This window comes from Hemitrygon akajei, chromosome 27 (assembly GCF_048418815.1).
Source record: "Hemitrygon akajei chromosome 27, sHemAka1.3, whole genome shotgun sequence".
Classification (NCBI taxonomy): domain Eukaryota; kingdom Metazoa; phylum Chordata; class Chondrichthyes; order Myliobatiformes; family Dasyatidae; genus Hemitrygon; species Hemitrygon akajei.
Window position 1 is genome coordinate 32,090,851 of NC_133150.1, and position 16,428 is coordinate 32,107,278.

The 16,428-nt window shown below is 39.8% G+C and overlaps 1 protein-coding gene across 3 annotated transcripts in view; it reads left to right on the top strand.

The window, feature by feature from the left end:
• Window positions 1-16,428, top strand: part of LOC140717236 (suppressor of tumorigenicity 7 protein homolog) — a 136,892-nt gene that overhangs the window by 21,410 nt on the left and 99,054 nt on the right. The window contains exon 1 of one of the 3 annotated variants that reach the window (XM_073030580.1): window positions 409-711. The exons of the other annotated variants lie outside the window; for them this stretch is intronic. Coding sequence (XP_072886681.1) covers window positions 690-711 — 22 coding nt within the window. The 5' untranslated portion in view covers window positions 409-689. Of the gene's footprint in view, window positions 1-408; window positions 712-16,428 lie in introns of those variants that run through there. 3 annotated transcript variants of the gene reach the window in all.

Sequence of the window (16,428 nt, forward strand, 5' to 3'; positions counted from 1 at the left end):
ATCTATTATTCCGATAATAGGGTGGTCAAACTTGAATACAGTATTCAAAATGAGACCTCATCAGCATTCTGTGCAGGTTCTTAAATGAGGGAATTTGACCAGTTGAGCATTTGTCTGGCTACTTAGGGCATCTCCAAGTATGACTCGTACCTTGGAATCTTAGTATTTGACAGGGTCTCTTTAATCAGCATTAGCAATTCTAATGGACAGTCTGCCATTCGTGTGATTCAAATAGTAAATGTGGCTCCAGCGTCCTTTCCTCCCACTTGTGCGTTTTAATGTCATGGGCTTGTCTACACAACACTGTTTCCCTTTCTATATCAGATAATGCTTCGCTATACGTGTCACTCCCTTGGCTTGCTTTGTCAGACACTCCTCTCTCTCTCTCTGGCAGCGAGGTTAGACGGAGTCTCTGAACTTTTGGCTCTGCCTCTTGAAAAGTGGGATGGCAAAGAAGTCATTTCTCTCCCTCCCTCTCTCGCAGTCTTTGTCCAATCTCGCTCGGTTTTCTTAAATTGCTATTCAGAAGTGTGACGCCAGAGTCCTATGCCTGCGTGAAAGATCTGGAGGCTTCTGTGGCACAGAAAGAAGGTGTCTCGCATAAAGGCGATTTTTTTCCCTTCTCTCCCCTCGGCTGTAGCTTCCGGCCGGATGGTTTTTGAAAAGTGAAAGACGTCCCTGATCCAGACATGTTCAACGCTGATTCTTCCTGTAGGTATTGGCCGTCGAATACGGAGCCTTTCCTTTACATTCGTTTAATGCAGTTTTATTTTATTAAGTGAGCAATCTCAGCGACTGAAGGCATATATTAAATAAACGAGTTGTGTAATTTTTATTTTACACAGTGGCGTCTATTTCAAAATGGGCTCATTTTGAGCTGACCGAGATAGAACCAGGAAAATGTGCAAGCCATGTGCTTATCTCTTGTACAGCTCCGACAGAGTGTTTTAGACTCGAGCCGTCCCTATCCATGGCCGAATAGCTTCCATTTTGTGGCACACCGTTAAGGTTTATTGAAATTTAAACCGGGTTTGGCAGTTATGTGGTTAAACGCTGGTCTCGTAGTTGCCGATCTTTGTTCCCTCCCTTCGAAAGCTTGGCAGAAACGAATGGAAATAATGCAGGGTGTCTGCTGCAGTGTGGCAAAAAGGATTTCTATAAAAGGAGTAAGGTCACTTATTGGACTGCTCCTTGAAGGGAAAAAGAATGGTGAGATCAGAAGGGGGGGAAAGTGCAAAATTTACAAGAGGGGAGGTTGATGTAGTATCATTTATTACTTTTTTTACTTCTGTATTATTACGTTATTTCCTTACATTAATGACTAGTGTAAAAGTACTTGATTGGCTTTAAACCTGAAAATAAAAAAAAAACCTGCTGTGCTAAAAAAAATGATGGTATACCCTGTGGACAAGAAGAGCATGGTTACAAATTTAAGTTCTTTTTAGATAGGGAAACATTGCATGGTGATCTGATCACCACCTTGAAAATGATCAACTCCAGGGTGTTTTTTTTTTGTTATCTTTGTGTTGTATCTTGAAATTTTATCCCACATTGACATGTACATTGATGAAGGTAGAGAAGTGAACATGATGTATATGGATTTTAGTAAGGTGACAAGGTTTCTCATGGAAGGTTCATTCTGAAAGTCTGGAGGCTTGAGATCCAGGGAGACTTGGCTGCGTGGATTCAGAATTGGCTCACCCACAGAAGGCAGAGGGTGATAGTAGATGGAGCATTTTCTACCTGGAGGTCGGTGACCAGTGGATGTGTTCTGTGATTTTTATAAATGACTAGGATGCTGAAATGGATGAGTGGGTTAGTAAGTTTGCAGATGAAACAAAGAATGGTGGCATTGTGGATAGTTTAGATGGTGGTTGTAGGTTACGACAGGACATTGACAGGATTTAGAGCTGGGCTGAGAAGTGGCAGATGGAGTTTAGTCCAGAAAAGCGTGAAGTGATACACTTTGGAAGGTCAAACTTGAAGGCAGACTTAATGGCAGGATTCTTAGTAGTGTGGAGGGATGTATGGATGGGGTCAACATCCATAGATCCCTCAAAAGTTGTCACGTAAATTAATAGAGTGCTTGAGAAGGCTTAGAGGTGTGTTGGCCTTCATTAGTCAGGGATCGAGCTCATGACCATGAGGTAATGTTGCAGGTCTATAAAACCCTAGTGAGACTACATTTGGAATATTGTGTTCAGTTCTGGTTGCCTCATCGTAGCAAGGATGTGGAAGCTTCATGGAGGGTGCAGTGGAGATTGACCAGGATGCTTCCTGGATTAGAGATAATGTGAAGAAAGGTTGACCAAGAAAGGATGTTTCTCTTTGGAGAGAAGGACGAGGGGTGACTTAGAGGTGTAGAATATGATGAGGCATTGATAGAGTAGACAGTCAGTGTCTTTTTCTCAGGGTGGAAATGGCATAATTTTAAGATGATTGGAGGGAAGTATAGGAGAATGTCAGTTTTTTTTAAGAGTGGTGGGCAGGTGGATTGCAATGCCAGAGTGGTAGTAGAGGCAAATACATTAGGGACATTAAGAGATTCCCGAGGTAAGCATATGGATGAAAGTAAAATGGAGGGGGTTGCGGAGGAAAGCGTTAGATTGATCTGCGAGTAGGTTAAAAGGTCGACACAATACGGTTGGCCAAAGGGTCTGTACAGTGTTGTCCTATGTTCTACATGAAAAACGGTTTCTTGAGATGACAATTACATGTAATTGATAACACTGGAAGTTATCTGTTTGCAAGAATTTCAGAGGGAGAGCCAAGTATGCTGGCAGGAAAAATAGATACACAGTTCCCTCCATAAAATCTGTAAAACTGCTGTTGACCCCTGCAGTGACATTTAAGAGAACTGATATTCATATGAAGTTACTTGCACTTTTTTTTATTAGTTCTCCAGTCACTTGTTTAGGTGGTTCTGAAATTTTCTTCCATTTTGAAGGCAGTTAGCATGTGATACCATGAAACACATAACATGTGTTTGTGATTCATGGTACCTCATAGGATCTGTCTTCAAAATTTATCTGTACACATACACCTTCAAGACTAGGTGAAATTTGTAAGTTGTCCCTTAACATTTAATGCATGATGGTATTACTATATAATAATGTGTAAGCTGTTCAATGATAGTACTGTCAAAGTATCAACTGATGGTGTAGTACACCAGTGGGACTGTCGTGGCTGAAGGTTTAAAAATTGTTGCAGAAAATTAGTGGACTACATGACATTGCAGCATGCCTTGGAATTTTGTCTAATTGATTTTATCCACTGTATTTTTCCATTAAATCTAAGAAATCACTTTCTTGATACTATTTAGTCTGGCCACAGTTTAAAACGTGTATGCAAACTTGGGGGTGGTGTTGGGGGCGGGGTAGGGGGGTGAAATCATTCATAGCCAATCATGCTTCACTCTATTGTAATGTATTATTCCTGATGAAAGATGTTTTACTCATTCCAAATGCAGAACAGTTAATGGCGGTTGCAGCAACCAATACTTTTGATATGATTGAGTGCATGAAAAACTTTTTTCTAGTATTTCGTTTGGCATATCATTATTAAGCGGTATCTATTCAATTCAGAATTATGAATAAAAGTGAACTTTGTTTACTAAAGGAGAAAATGTAATGATGACAATTAGTTTTGCTCTGCAAACTGATTGCAGAGTTGTTATAAATGTGTGAGAGCGAGCTTTTTCTGTGATCACACATTTGTGTTTCTAGTTGGCAATCATTTATTGTTCAAAGTTTTATTTCCCCTTTTCTGTGAGTTGTTACCAACCTCTGTTGCATAGGATTTTGGTGGTTTCCGAACTGATGCTGGAATAAAATCTTCCCATTAAGGATTAAGGGTCCAACAAGATTAAAGAAAACAATGGTTTATATGAAAGGGAATAAAAGGCAAATCTTTTCAACTCCATGAGCCAGCCTCTTTACCTGCCAACTGCAACCATGAGCTAGGATAAAGAGTATCACCCAGTGTTAATGAACATGATAAAGGGTGTCTCAGTCCAGATATTAAATTAGCATAATCTGTTGGTGAATAGGTGCAACAATAGCCTGTTTTTACAACTTTTTGAACAGCATTTTCTCCAAAGGTGTAATTACATAATAGATAACATAATGTTGGAGAAAGATGATGCAGTTGTTAAAGAGATTTTTCAAAGAACAACTAGGGGCTGAAAAGTTCCAGCATTTAGGCTCTTGGTCATTGCTGGTATAAGAACATCAAAAGATTTTCTGAGGATGAACTATGCCTCTTCATTTTCTTGGTTTGTATGATAATTAATCTTGTATGATGTTGAGAATGGAGCAAGATTGGAGAGGTAATTGGATCATAAAATGCCTGTGATTTTTAAATTCATTCTGTCCTAAATCTTTGCGCTTAAATTGATCTGTGATATGACTTCCACAAGAGGTGACATTTCATCACCTACTGGGGAAGAGAAAGGAGTGTAGCTATAGTGTGACAAATTTATATGGGAAGTGTTCATGATAAATGTGAACATAAAATTGATAATACAAATATTGGTAGGTTATGTGTTTGGTTGCCGTAGTTAGAGTTACACAGTGTGGAAACAGGCTGTTTGACCCAATTTGTCCATGCTGACCACAATTCCCATCTGAGCTAGTTCCACTTGCCTGTGTTTGGTCCATATCCCTCGAAACCTTTCTTATCCACATATCTGTCCAAGTGCCTCTTAAATGGGTGTATGGGGTGTCCAGGGAGGGGTAGCACCTATGGTGAAGGGGCTTGTCATGTCCATTCCAGGGCAGCTCACTCACCTTTGTTCCCCGCTGGACGTTCCGCTCTCATCTGTGGCTCCAAGTAACTGTTCAAAGTTCAAAGTAAATTTATTATCAAAATTCACACAGGTCAATATTTTTTTACATCTTCATTCTAAAGAGTTTTACTCCCTTTCCAAGGAAGAGAGAGCGATGATCGAATTCTTGGCATAGTATTTTGATAATTGGAACATTGTTCATGTGATTCCCTTGACAAAGTTATCCCAATTTGTTACTTAAGATGGCGTCCTTTAAGAGTCTGGCAAGTCCTAAATTGATGCACTAGATACAGGGATTCCCAACCTTTTTTTATATATATATACCATGGACCAATAGCATTAATCAAGGAGTCCATGGACTATAGGATGGGAACCCCTGTACTAATAGATGAGGTGTTGATGCACATTAGAGAAATGCTAATTTTGTCTATATCTTGATTGTATTTAAGTGTTTCAGGATGCGGTACATTGACTTGGCTCATTTGCATGATTCACCTTGTTGCACTTGACAAAACTGTAGAATTGAAAGTTTTTCCACTTTGCATCCACTGTTCTTTGCATTATGTTAGGCAAAATAATAAAAATGCAGTTTTCAATTGGCAGCAGGAGTTGAGTTAATATCACTGGTTTATTTGCTGGCAGCATAAAATTGTACATGATGTCATTGGAATGGTTGTAGAGTTTTGAGATTCTGTATACATATTCAAAGCCTTTAAGTTTAATTGAGGGATTCTGTAGATTAGTTATTTGGTGCTTTGAAGTTTTAAAATTTATCATCAAAAAGGAGAAATGATAATAACATGCTTGAATGATGTATCCAATTAGCTGACTTAAAAAGAAGTGTATTGGGAAATCCCCTCTCTTCTTCCCCCCCCCATGATCTGAAACAGTAATCAGGTCTTTTTTTGACTGCTTGTGTTCTTCATCAGAGAAGAATGGAATTTAGGAATTGAACGGTGCCTTTAGTGGAAAAGTTCTACTAAAGGGGAGGATAGGATATTGAGAACAAAATAGGATTTATGTAGGATTAACATAAATAGGTGTTTGATGGTTAGCCCAGACCTTGTAACTTTCTTTGCTTTTGAGTTAAAAGGTCACAGTTTCAGTTCCCACTCCTGTGACTGCCACAGTAGCAGAGTTCAGAGTTCCAGGGTTCAGATTCCAGAGTTCGGAATTGAATTCTGACGCCATTCTGTAAGGAGTCCCTGTATGTCTTTCCCGTGGAATGCTTGGGTTTTCTTTGGTTCCTTCGGTGTCCTGCCCAAGTCCAAAGACGTACCTGGTAGATTAATTGGTCATTGTAAATTGTCCTGTGGTTAGGTTAGGGTCAGTAGGGTTTGTTGCTTGCTGCTGGGGCAGCATGGCTCAAAGGGCTGGAATGGCCAATTCTGCCCTGTATCGCTAAATAAAAATTAACGCTGAAGAACAGAAATAAATGTGTCCATTTTGAAACCTGCAGATGTGACCTCTTTCTGATGGACTGTTAAATGACAATTCTGTGTATTCTCATAGGTGGATGTGGGGGAAAAAAAACACCATGGTAGTGTTATAAAGGAGGGCAATAAAATTCCTTCTGATATCAAATACAAGCTGTCTGGTCATTATCAATTTTCTGTTTGTCTGAGTTCAGTGTGCAGGTTAGCTCCCATATTCCCTATATTCATGACCTACGGTATGAAAATCTTTAACCATAAAGCATGTTAAGATGTCCCAAGGTTTGAGAAGGTGCAATGGAGATACACGTTTTTTTTCTATTATTGTCATAGACTACAGGTATTTAATGCTCAGGTATTAATCAGGACCTTGGCCTCTAAGAGTGCAAAGCTGTGAGATTCATGTTTTCTGTACTTGATTTTGTTGATTTCCCAAAACACTGCATTGCCTTAATGCAAAAATATGGTGCTGGTGAACCACAGTGTCGTTTTGCGAGCAGCTTAGAAAACAACTTCTGAGCCGCTCTCACTGCATTCTACAGCCTGTAATTTTCTTTTAGTAAGTAAAATACTTATGAACCATCTTAATGAATTAACAATTTCATAATCTTCTCGAGAATTTGGTGGACTTAAAGCTGATTTATACTTGTGCGTACGAGCTACACCTCAGCCTACGCTGTAGCCCCGATTTTCACTTCTGCGTCGCTCTATGCGAGCATGTGTTGGTGTGCGCCAAAACGGTAGTTGGCAGTGGGGTTTCTATGACACTGTGAGTCTCTTTGTGAGAGACGTGGACGAGAAAATGCATTTCAAACATTTTCGCATGTCAGCAGGTAGATTTGATGATTTGTTTCAGCTATTTCACATCGGTGTACAGACAGGGTGGAGAAGAAGCAACCGTAAATACGTAGGAGGAAATGCGATGCTACCAAGCGGATCAATCACAGTTGTTGCGGTCTGTGTCGCTGCGACATGTGAGTTAACTTTTTTTGGGGAGTTGCACATCACCTTATGGCGTAGGTACGGTGTAGGGTACGCGGTACCTACGGCATAGATGCGACGCAAAATTATAAATCACCCTTTAACTCTCAACCATGCAGGTAGAGCTTCTTTAAGCGGATGAAGGTACATCACTGTGGCTGAAAGAGAGGGAGGAGAGGAGGACTCCAAGTCAGACTGACGTGCTGGGGAATGAAAGTTCCTCTACCCAGCATCTTTTTAAGCAAATGTTCAGTTGCTGGAGAACAAGATTGAAGACCTAAGGGCAAGATTGTTGTATCAGAGGGAAATAAGGAATTGCTGCCTTCTATGTTTCTGGAACACATAGCTCACTCTGGACGTACTGGATTTGGTGATCAGACCAGAGGACTTCTCGATACACTGAGCTCACTGGAGAAGGAAAAATGTGGGTGGTCTGTGTTTCATGATAAATTCTTTGTGGTGTTTGGATGCAGTGGTTTTGTCATTCTCTGGTTCCCCAGACCTGGAATATCTAATAATTGCCAATCATTTTACTTACCCAAAGAGTTCTCTTCTGTGATCTTGACCACAGTTTATATGCCGACAAAGGCCGATATTAAGCAGGCACTTGAGGTACTGAGTGCTGCCACCAGCAAACAAGAAACATCCTATTCCGACACCTTTCAAATCATTGTCTGGGACCTCAATCCAGCTTGTCTGAAAAAAATCTCTGCCCAGTTATCATCAACAGCACCAAGGGTCCCAACATACTCAACCACTGCTATACTACGATTAGGAATGCCTACCATTTCGGGAATCTGATCACTTGGCTGTATTCCTCCTACCTGTACAGGCAGAGGCTAAAGAGCAGGGCTCCAAAGATGTGGATAATAAAGAGTTGGTCATGGGGGTAGAGGAGTGGCTATGGGATTGCTTCGATTTGGTGGACTGAACCATGTTCAATGATTCATTGGAGGATCTGAATGAATACACCATGGTTGTCACAGACTTTATAAAAACAGTTGTAGATGGGTGTCCCCCCACAAAATCATTTGGAGTCTTCCTCAGTTATAAGCCCAGGATGAACCAGGAGATGGCATAGTCTGCTGAGGATCAGATCAGTATTCAGGTCTGGCAACCAAGCAAAATACAGGAAGGCCAAGTACAATCTCCAGAAAACCATGTCGCGTCCAAAGTGACAATTCCAGACCAAACTTGAAGGGTGCTCGACAGCTGTGGCAAGGCTTGAATGGCAGGCCCCCATAGAGTGAAACCAAGCAACATGGGTGACAACAAGCCTTTGCTCCCAGATGAGCTCAATACCTTTTGTGTTCTATTGACTGTCAAAACATGGAGACCCCTTCATGAACTCCACAGCCCCCTGATGACCTTGTGATAGCAGTTTCTGAGGCTGATGTGAGAGAATCCTATAGGAGGGTGAACCCATGTAAAGCATCTGGCCTGGATGGGGTACCTGGCCAAATACTAAAGACCTGGGCTGATCAACTGGCTGGAGTGTTCACCAATATCTTTAACTCTCCTTTTGGTAGTTTGAGATGCGCACCTGCTTCAAGCAGACTTCAGTTATACCAGTGCCTAAGAAGAATGTGGTAACCTGTCTCAGTGACTATCCCTCATCTTTGTTTGTGTTTGTGTGTGTGTGTGTGTGTGTGTGTGTGTGTGTGTGTGTGTGTGTGTGTGTGTGTGTGTGTGTGTGTGTGTGTGTGTGTGTGTGTGTGTGTGTGTGTGTGTGTGTGTGTGTGTGTGTGTGTGTGTGTGTGTGTGTGTGTGTGTGTGTGTGTGTGTGTGTGTGTGTGTGTGTGTGTGTGTGTGTGTGTGTGTGTGTGTGTGTGTGTGTGTGTGTGTGTGTGTGTGTGTGTGTGTGTGTGTGTGTGTGTGTGTGTGTGTGTGTGTGTGTGTGTGTGTGTGTGTGTGTGTGTGTGTGTGTGTGTGTGTGTGTGTGTGTGTGTGTGTGTGTGTGTGTGTGTGTGTGTCAATTTGGATCTGCTCCAATTCGCCTACCATCACAACAGATCAACAGCAGTTGCCATTTCATTGGCTCTTCACTGAGCTATGGAACATCTGGATTGCAAAGATGCATATATCAGTATGCTCTTCATTGACTACAGCTCAACATTCAATACTATCACCCCATCAATGAGCTTCAAGACCTAGTCCTCAATGTGTCCTTGTGCAACTGGATTCTCAATTTACTCACTTCCAGACCCCATTGCCCATCAGCAAAGGTACACCACAATGCTGTGTGCTTAGTAATCTGCTGTACTCCCTTGATGCTATGACTGAGGTTAAGCACAGCTCCAATGGTATATTTAAGTTTGCTGACAACACTCACTATTGGCTGAATGATAAGTGGTGACGAATCAGCATATAGTAGGAAGAATGAAAATCTGCCTGAATGTCAGCAAGACAAAGTTGATGATTATTGATTTCAGGAGGAAGAAACTGATCACTGGGGGATCAGAGGTGGAGAGGGTCAGTAATTTTAAATTCCTAGGTGTTATAATTTCAGAGGATCATTCCTGGGCCCAGTGCCAGGGGGTTATTATGGAGAAAGCATGGCAGTATCTCTTGGAAGTTAGTGAAGATTTGGCACGTCAAGTAAATATTTGACAAACGTCTGTAGATGTGTGGCAGAGAGTATATTAACAGGTTGCATGACGACCTGGTATGGAAACACCAATGCCCTTGAATGGAAAAGCCAACAAAAAGTAGTGGATATGGTCCAGTCCATCATGGGTAAAGCCCTCCCCACCATTGAGCATATCTGCATGGTGCACTGTTGCAGGAAGGCAGCATCCATCATCAAGAATCCCCAGTATCCAGGCCATGATTTCTTCTCGCTTCAGGAGTAAAGTACAGGAGCCTTAGGACACACACCACCAGTTTTAGGAACAGTTATTACCCCTCAGCTGTCAAGCTGTTGAACCAGGGGGAGTAATCTCACTGAACTTCACTTGCCCCATCTCTGAACTGTTCCCACAATCTATGTGACTCGCTTTCAAGTACTCTATCTGATGTTATAGATATTTATTTATTGCTTATTTATTTATCATTATTATTATTACTTTCTCTTTACATTTACACAGTTTGTTGTCTTTTGCACACTTGTTGTTTGTCCTGTTGGGTGCTGTCTGTCATTGCATTTTTTGTATTTGCTAGGATTGCCTGCAAGCAAATGAATCCCAGGGTTACAAATGGTAATCTATATGTGTTTTGAATTTTACTGCAGCGTATGCCTGTGTTATTTCCTTAACTAGCTTGATGTTCTTTTTCTGACGGACCAGGCTTTTGTTTGGTACTAGGGAATTTGTACGAATGTCACCAGCAGATTCTCTACATGCGCTGACTGGATGTGAAAAAGTGGTTGACTGATTTACATCATGTAACACGATATTTGGCATATGACACCAGTGTGCAGTTTCCTTTCGAGAATGTATTGAAGTGCAAATTTCTGCTGTGTCAGAGTACAATATGTGGTGATATTCATACAACATGTATAAATTGGTATGGTGCATCAATTTACGGAGATATATCACCACAGTATGCAGTTTGTTACTTCCATATAAAGTAGTGCTAGAAAGTTTGTTGCCTTTTGCTTTTGTAGCCTTTCCAGCTTCATGCATCTCTACAAATCTTCTAAGGACCTCTGAAAGTTGTTTTGATTGAGGAATGGTGCACAGAATCAGATCTTTCTTGAAAGAGCAGGCTCTGTCAAGTAACCTGACTTTGTGCGTCATTTTACAGAGCAGAGCACTTCTACAACCCACACCAATCTCATCTCATTGATTGGAATACCTGACTCCAAATAGCTTTGGTGGAAGGCATTATCCCAGAGAGGTTCACATACTTTTTCCAACAAATGCATGTAATATTGGATCATTTTTCTCATTAAATAAGTGAACAAGTTTAATGTTTTTTTTCTGTTATTGGGTTCTCTTTATTTTTAGGACTTGCGTGGAGATCTGATCACATTTTAGGTCATATTTAATGCAGAAATAGAGAAAATGTTGGTGTTCACAACCTTCTGGCAGCAATGTATTACAACACCATACAGTTTGGAAGGGTATTTCATGACATTGTGTATTAAAACATTGGTATGTATTGCACATAATGCAGTAATGTAGTAGTATGTATAACACTGTCCATTGTTGTATTTTTTTTTTGTTATTCACCACACAGTATTGAAGTCGTTTATCATATCTCACAACATTATGTAATATTGCCCTGGCTTGTCGAAGCCCCTTGCTCTATTGTGTTTATGTACTTTGAACCCTTTGACTATAAACTTATTATCAAAGTATGTAGAAATTGTACAACCTTGTGATTCATCTGCTCCAAAACAGCCACAAAGCAGGAAACTCGAAAGAACCCAATTTAAAAAGAAGAGCAACCCCCAATGTGCAGGGAAAGAGGGAACAAAACACCATGTAAACAATAAAAATAAGCAATAGCATTCTAAACCAAATTAAGTCCATGGATCTGAATCCCAGAGCAAGCCCATAGCCTTGGTCTCAGTTCATCATATAGTGGGGCAAAATGCCTTGAAGCTTGCAGACTCCAGCCATTGTTGTACTGGTGTGCATATTGACTTCATGCAATACTGTACATGAAAGCACAATGTAACGTCATACTGTTTATTTGCAATACTGTATTGTAGGGAACGAAACAAACTTTGTGTCATTAGTAACAATCAGTAAGTATGACATTGCAGTTAGGTGCTTAGACATTTCCACATCACAAAAGCTGATACATAAATTTAAGTTTTGTTTAGTCGTACTGTGAAATGAAATTATGAAGTATTGTATACTAATGCAACAAAATGCCTTGCAGTGCTGTATTCCTACATGAAGCAATATATTCCTGAATGGTATTCAGTCTAGTTAGTAATTTCCAGAGAAATTAACAATACCTACTAATTCAACCAAACTACTGGGACAGGTATTATAATTGGACCATAAGACTTAGGAACAGAATTAGGCCATTTGATCCATCAAGCCTGCTCCACTATTTCATCGTGGCTGATTTATTATCCCTCTCAACCCCATTCTCCCATCTTCTGACCATAATCTTTGAAGCCCTGACTAATCAAGGATCTATCAACTTCCACTTTAAATATACTCCATGATCAGGTCTCCAAAGCCATCTGTGGCAATGAACTCTGGCTTAAGAAATTTCTCCTTATCTCTGTTTTTAAATACATATCCCTCTATTCTGAGGCTATGCCCTCTGATCACTTGCTCACTAAAGGAAACATTCTTACCACATCTACTCTCTCTTGGCCTTGCAATATTCAATAGCTTTCAGTGAGCTCCCTCCCTTTTTCTTCTAAACTCCAGCGATTACAGGCACAAAGCCATCAAATGCTCTGCATACCTTAACCCCTTCAATCCTGGAGTCATTCTTGTGAACCTCCTGTGAACCCTCTCCAGTGCCAGCACATCTTAGATGGAGTCCAAAACTGCTCACGATACTCCTGTACAGTATGACCAATGGCTTATAAAGCCTCAGCATCACATTCTTGCTCTTGTATTCTAGTCCTCCTCGAAATGAATGCTAACATTGCATTTGCTTTCCGTTCCTTCAACTCAACCTGCAAGTTAACTTTTGTGGAAGCCTGCATAAGTTCTCTCAAGTCCCTTTGCACCTCCTGAATTTTCAATTTTCTCCTTGCTTAGAAAAGAATCTATACCTTATTCTTTCTACCAAAGTGCATGACCAACACTTCCCTACACTATACAGTGGCGCTAGTAAGTTTGTGACCCCTTTAGAATTTGCTCTATTTCTGCATAAATATGTCTTAATGTGATCAGATATTCACGCGTCCTAACACTAGATAAAGAGAACCCAATTAAATAAATACTTACTGAGAAAAATGATCCAATAATGCATGTATTTGTTGGAAAAAGTTTGTAAATCTCTGGGGTAATGCCTTCTACAAAAGCTATTTGGAGTCATGTGTTCCAGTCAATGAGATGAGATTGGAGGTATGGGCTGTAGAGGTGCCCTGCCCTGTAAAAAAGATACCGAGTCAAGTTACTGACAGAGCCTGCTCTTCTGAAGAAGCACCCTTGACCTCTCATTGTTCTTGCCAAAGCCTGACCACTGGTCTAACTCTTAGACTATAGCCACTCTGCTTACACCTTCCTTTTTATTAGCTCAAGTAAGACTCCCTCCCAATGAGACTTGCTATTTTCAAATGGCTTCTGCCCTGCAAAATGTTGCTGTCTCACTCGCTACTTCAAACAATGACTCACTGCCAACAAGACTTGCTGTTTTCAAATGACTTCACCCTGCAAGATGTCGCTGTCTCACTTGCTACTGCCTGGATGTCAATCTATTTTCGCTATATTGTTTGTTGGGTGTGTCAATAATATGTCATATGATATTCAACTTTAATTGTTCAGCAACATGAAACCTGGATTGATTTGGTGATGGGAGTTAACTGGGTTAGTACCGAGATCTGAATTGTTGTTGGTGGGAGTAGAATTTAAGGGCAAAAGGGGAATACAGTATCTTCCTTTTACATGCCATCCATAGATAACAAATGGATTCTATTTTTATAAATGGCCTTAAATTGATCTTGTCCGTAAGTCAGAGGATGTACAAAAATTACTTAGTATGACAACTTGTTGTATTGTAATGAATGGCATCAAAAGACTAATGAGAAAAATACTTACTAAAAGTAGAGAGAAGAATAAAAGACATTCTGTTGTACCCAAGTTTTTTAAAACTTAATAATACGACAGGAACTGCCCATAAGTCCTGTATTTGTAAGCTGGAGATAGTCTATATATTTACAAATTTAAAATCAGGTTGATGATCAACGCTAATAGGGTCTGAGGTTTCCAAGTGGGGTTACAGGAGACAAAACAGTCAGGCAATAACAGTTTTGGTCCAATCATTGCTTAAGTCCTAATTTAAAATATTCCATCCAGGTTTGATTGTCTTTCTTCACTGACAAGATTAAGGGTTGGGAAAAGTACAGCAGACAATAATGTGGATTTGATTTTTTTACCATGAGAAGAGATTAGAAAAATTAGGATTCTTTATGTGAGAGCATATTTTAAATGGTTTTTTGAAGTTAGTAACTGAATCAAAAAGGTTTAACTTTATGAATGTTTCTTATTACCAATTTGAATTTTGAATACTATGGGGAAGAATGGGGGAAATAGAATAACCAGATAATACTCCAGCAAATGGATCGCACCATTGGCCATTTTCTTTAATGTTATATTCTAGAGGTCTGATTTATTTTCTCCTCATTTATCCTAAAGATGCACCACTTGATTGAGTGTCGTCCAATGGCCATTACTGTATCCACTTCTCCCTGGGACCTCACTCCAATGACCATTCATCATGTGTGAGCTTGTACGATGATCATCTGTAAAAGCAAATTGATAGGACTGCATGGCAGATCAGTCAGTATGTGTGAAGGGCAAACCCAGACTTCTACTTTTCAGTTGAATTATTTAGCTACTAATTGCAGATGCTTGGTCTGCTGAGGGATCAGGAATGCTTACTACTTTATGAAACTAGTTTCACCATGGACCAGTACAAAAATTGAAAGATAAGAGTGTCTTTCACAGTTTTTGGACAGCCCAAAGGTCTTGCTGGACAGTGAAATACTTTTGCTATGCTATTACTGTTTCAGTGCAGGAAGTATAACTGAAATTAGATTTGGATTTATCACGTGTACATCGAAACGTACAGTAAAATACGTTGTTTGAATGTGCTGGGGGCAGTCTGCAGATGTTGCCACACATTCCAGCACCAACATATCATGTCCACAATCTGAATCTGTCCAAATCCATAGGTCCTTGAAAGTGGCAACATTGGTAGAGGGGTGTCAGAGGCAGCACATGCCATGCCTGCCTTCATGGGTTGAGGCACAGAATATAGGAGTTGGGGCACTATTTTCCAACTTTACATAACTGATTAGATTGCATTTAGAAATATCGTGTAGTACTGGTTGCCACTCCAGAGGAATGATGCGGAGGCACTGGCAGATGGCATTAAAGGGGTAAAAAGCTCTGGAGTAGTTTCTGTGCTGTACAACTGGCTGAATTGTTATTTGTAGAAGAGGATTCCAAATTTGTTTCACTCTTTGCAATTAGAAATGTTTAATAAAATGTTCCTGAAAGAAATGCCTTGTATACTTCGGCTCTTAGCCAGAGGAAATATTTTGTCTTTATCTATGTTAAGTCTCCCTCTTAGTAACAAAAAAATTAAATCACTTCTCAACTTTCTAAATTCAAGGAACAGGCTTTAGTTCCTATAATCTCTTCTTGTAAGTTAATCCCTATATCTCAGAAAACATTCTGATTTATCTATGCTAAGTTGATTGTAAGGCCAATATTGTCTATGCTGGGATATATTATGTAGGTATAAGAAGTGGACTGCGTGAAGTAGAATTGAAAAATAGATTAAAAGGTTAGCCAGAAAAAAAACACAATGACAGTCATTCAAAGAAAAGACTCTAACTTTTCAATAATGGACATTCCATTGAGAAATAAAAAAAAATTGCAGGAAATTTGATCCAGTCGTTCCTAACTGAGAATGTAAAAGATAATAGATTTAAATGAAAATGATTGTGTTGCCAAAAATGTAGAAAGTTAACAGGATTGTGAGCTTTAAGGGAAGCAGCAAAGATTAACAAAAATATGATGACTATGGCAATATATCTTGAATGGAAATTAAAATTAAATCTGCAAAAGTTTAGTATGCATTAAGAAAAGGGTTTTTTGAAATAACTGGATCTCTTGGAGACAAATGTAGGTGAAATTATAATGGAAAATAGGGAGTTGTCTAAGGTACTGATTATGTTTTGGATTTATTTGTATTGTAGAGTATATAGTAAACATAAAGCGCAATAATTCTGTTTTTCTCCTCTCTCCAACATCCTTGCCCTCTGGTTAGAAATCCATTTTACTCTGGTAGTAGATTAACACAGTACCATGTGGCACTCAATCTAGTTTATAATGGATACCCTTTGCCTCCTTTATTATGGAATTACCTAGAGCCACAATATTACTCTTTTGTATTTCATGATTAAGGACAACTTCAATCTCTCAGTGCTGTAGTTGGAGGTTCTCATCTGCTTCAAAAGGGCAACAACTATATCAGTGCTCAAGAAGAGCAGGGTGAGATGCCTTCATGACTATTGGCCAGTGGCACTCACATCTACTGAGATGAAATGTGTACAGAGGTTGGTCATGGCAAAATCAACTC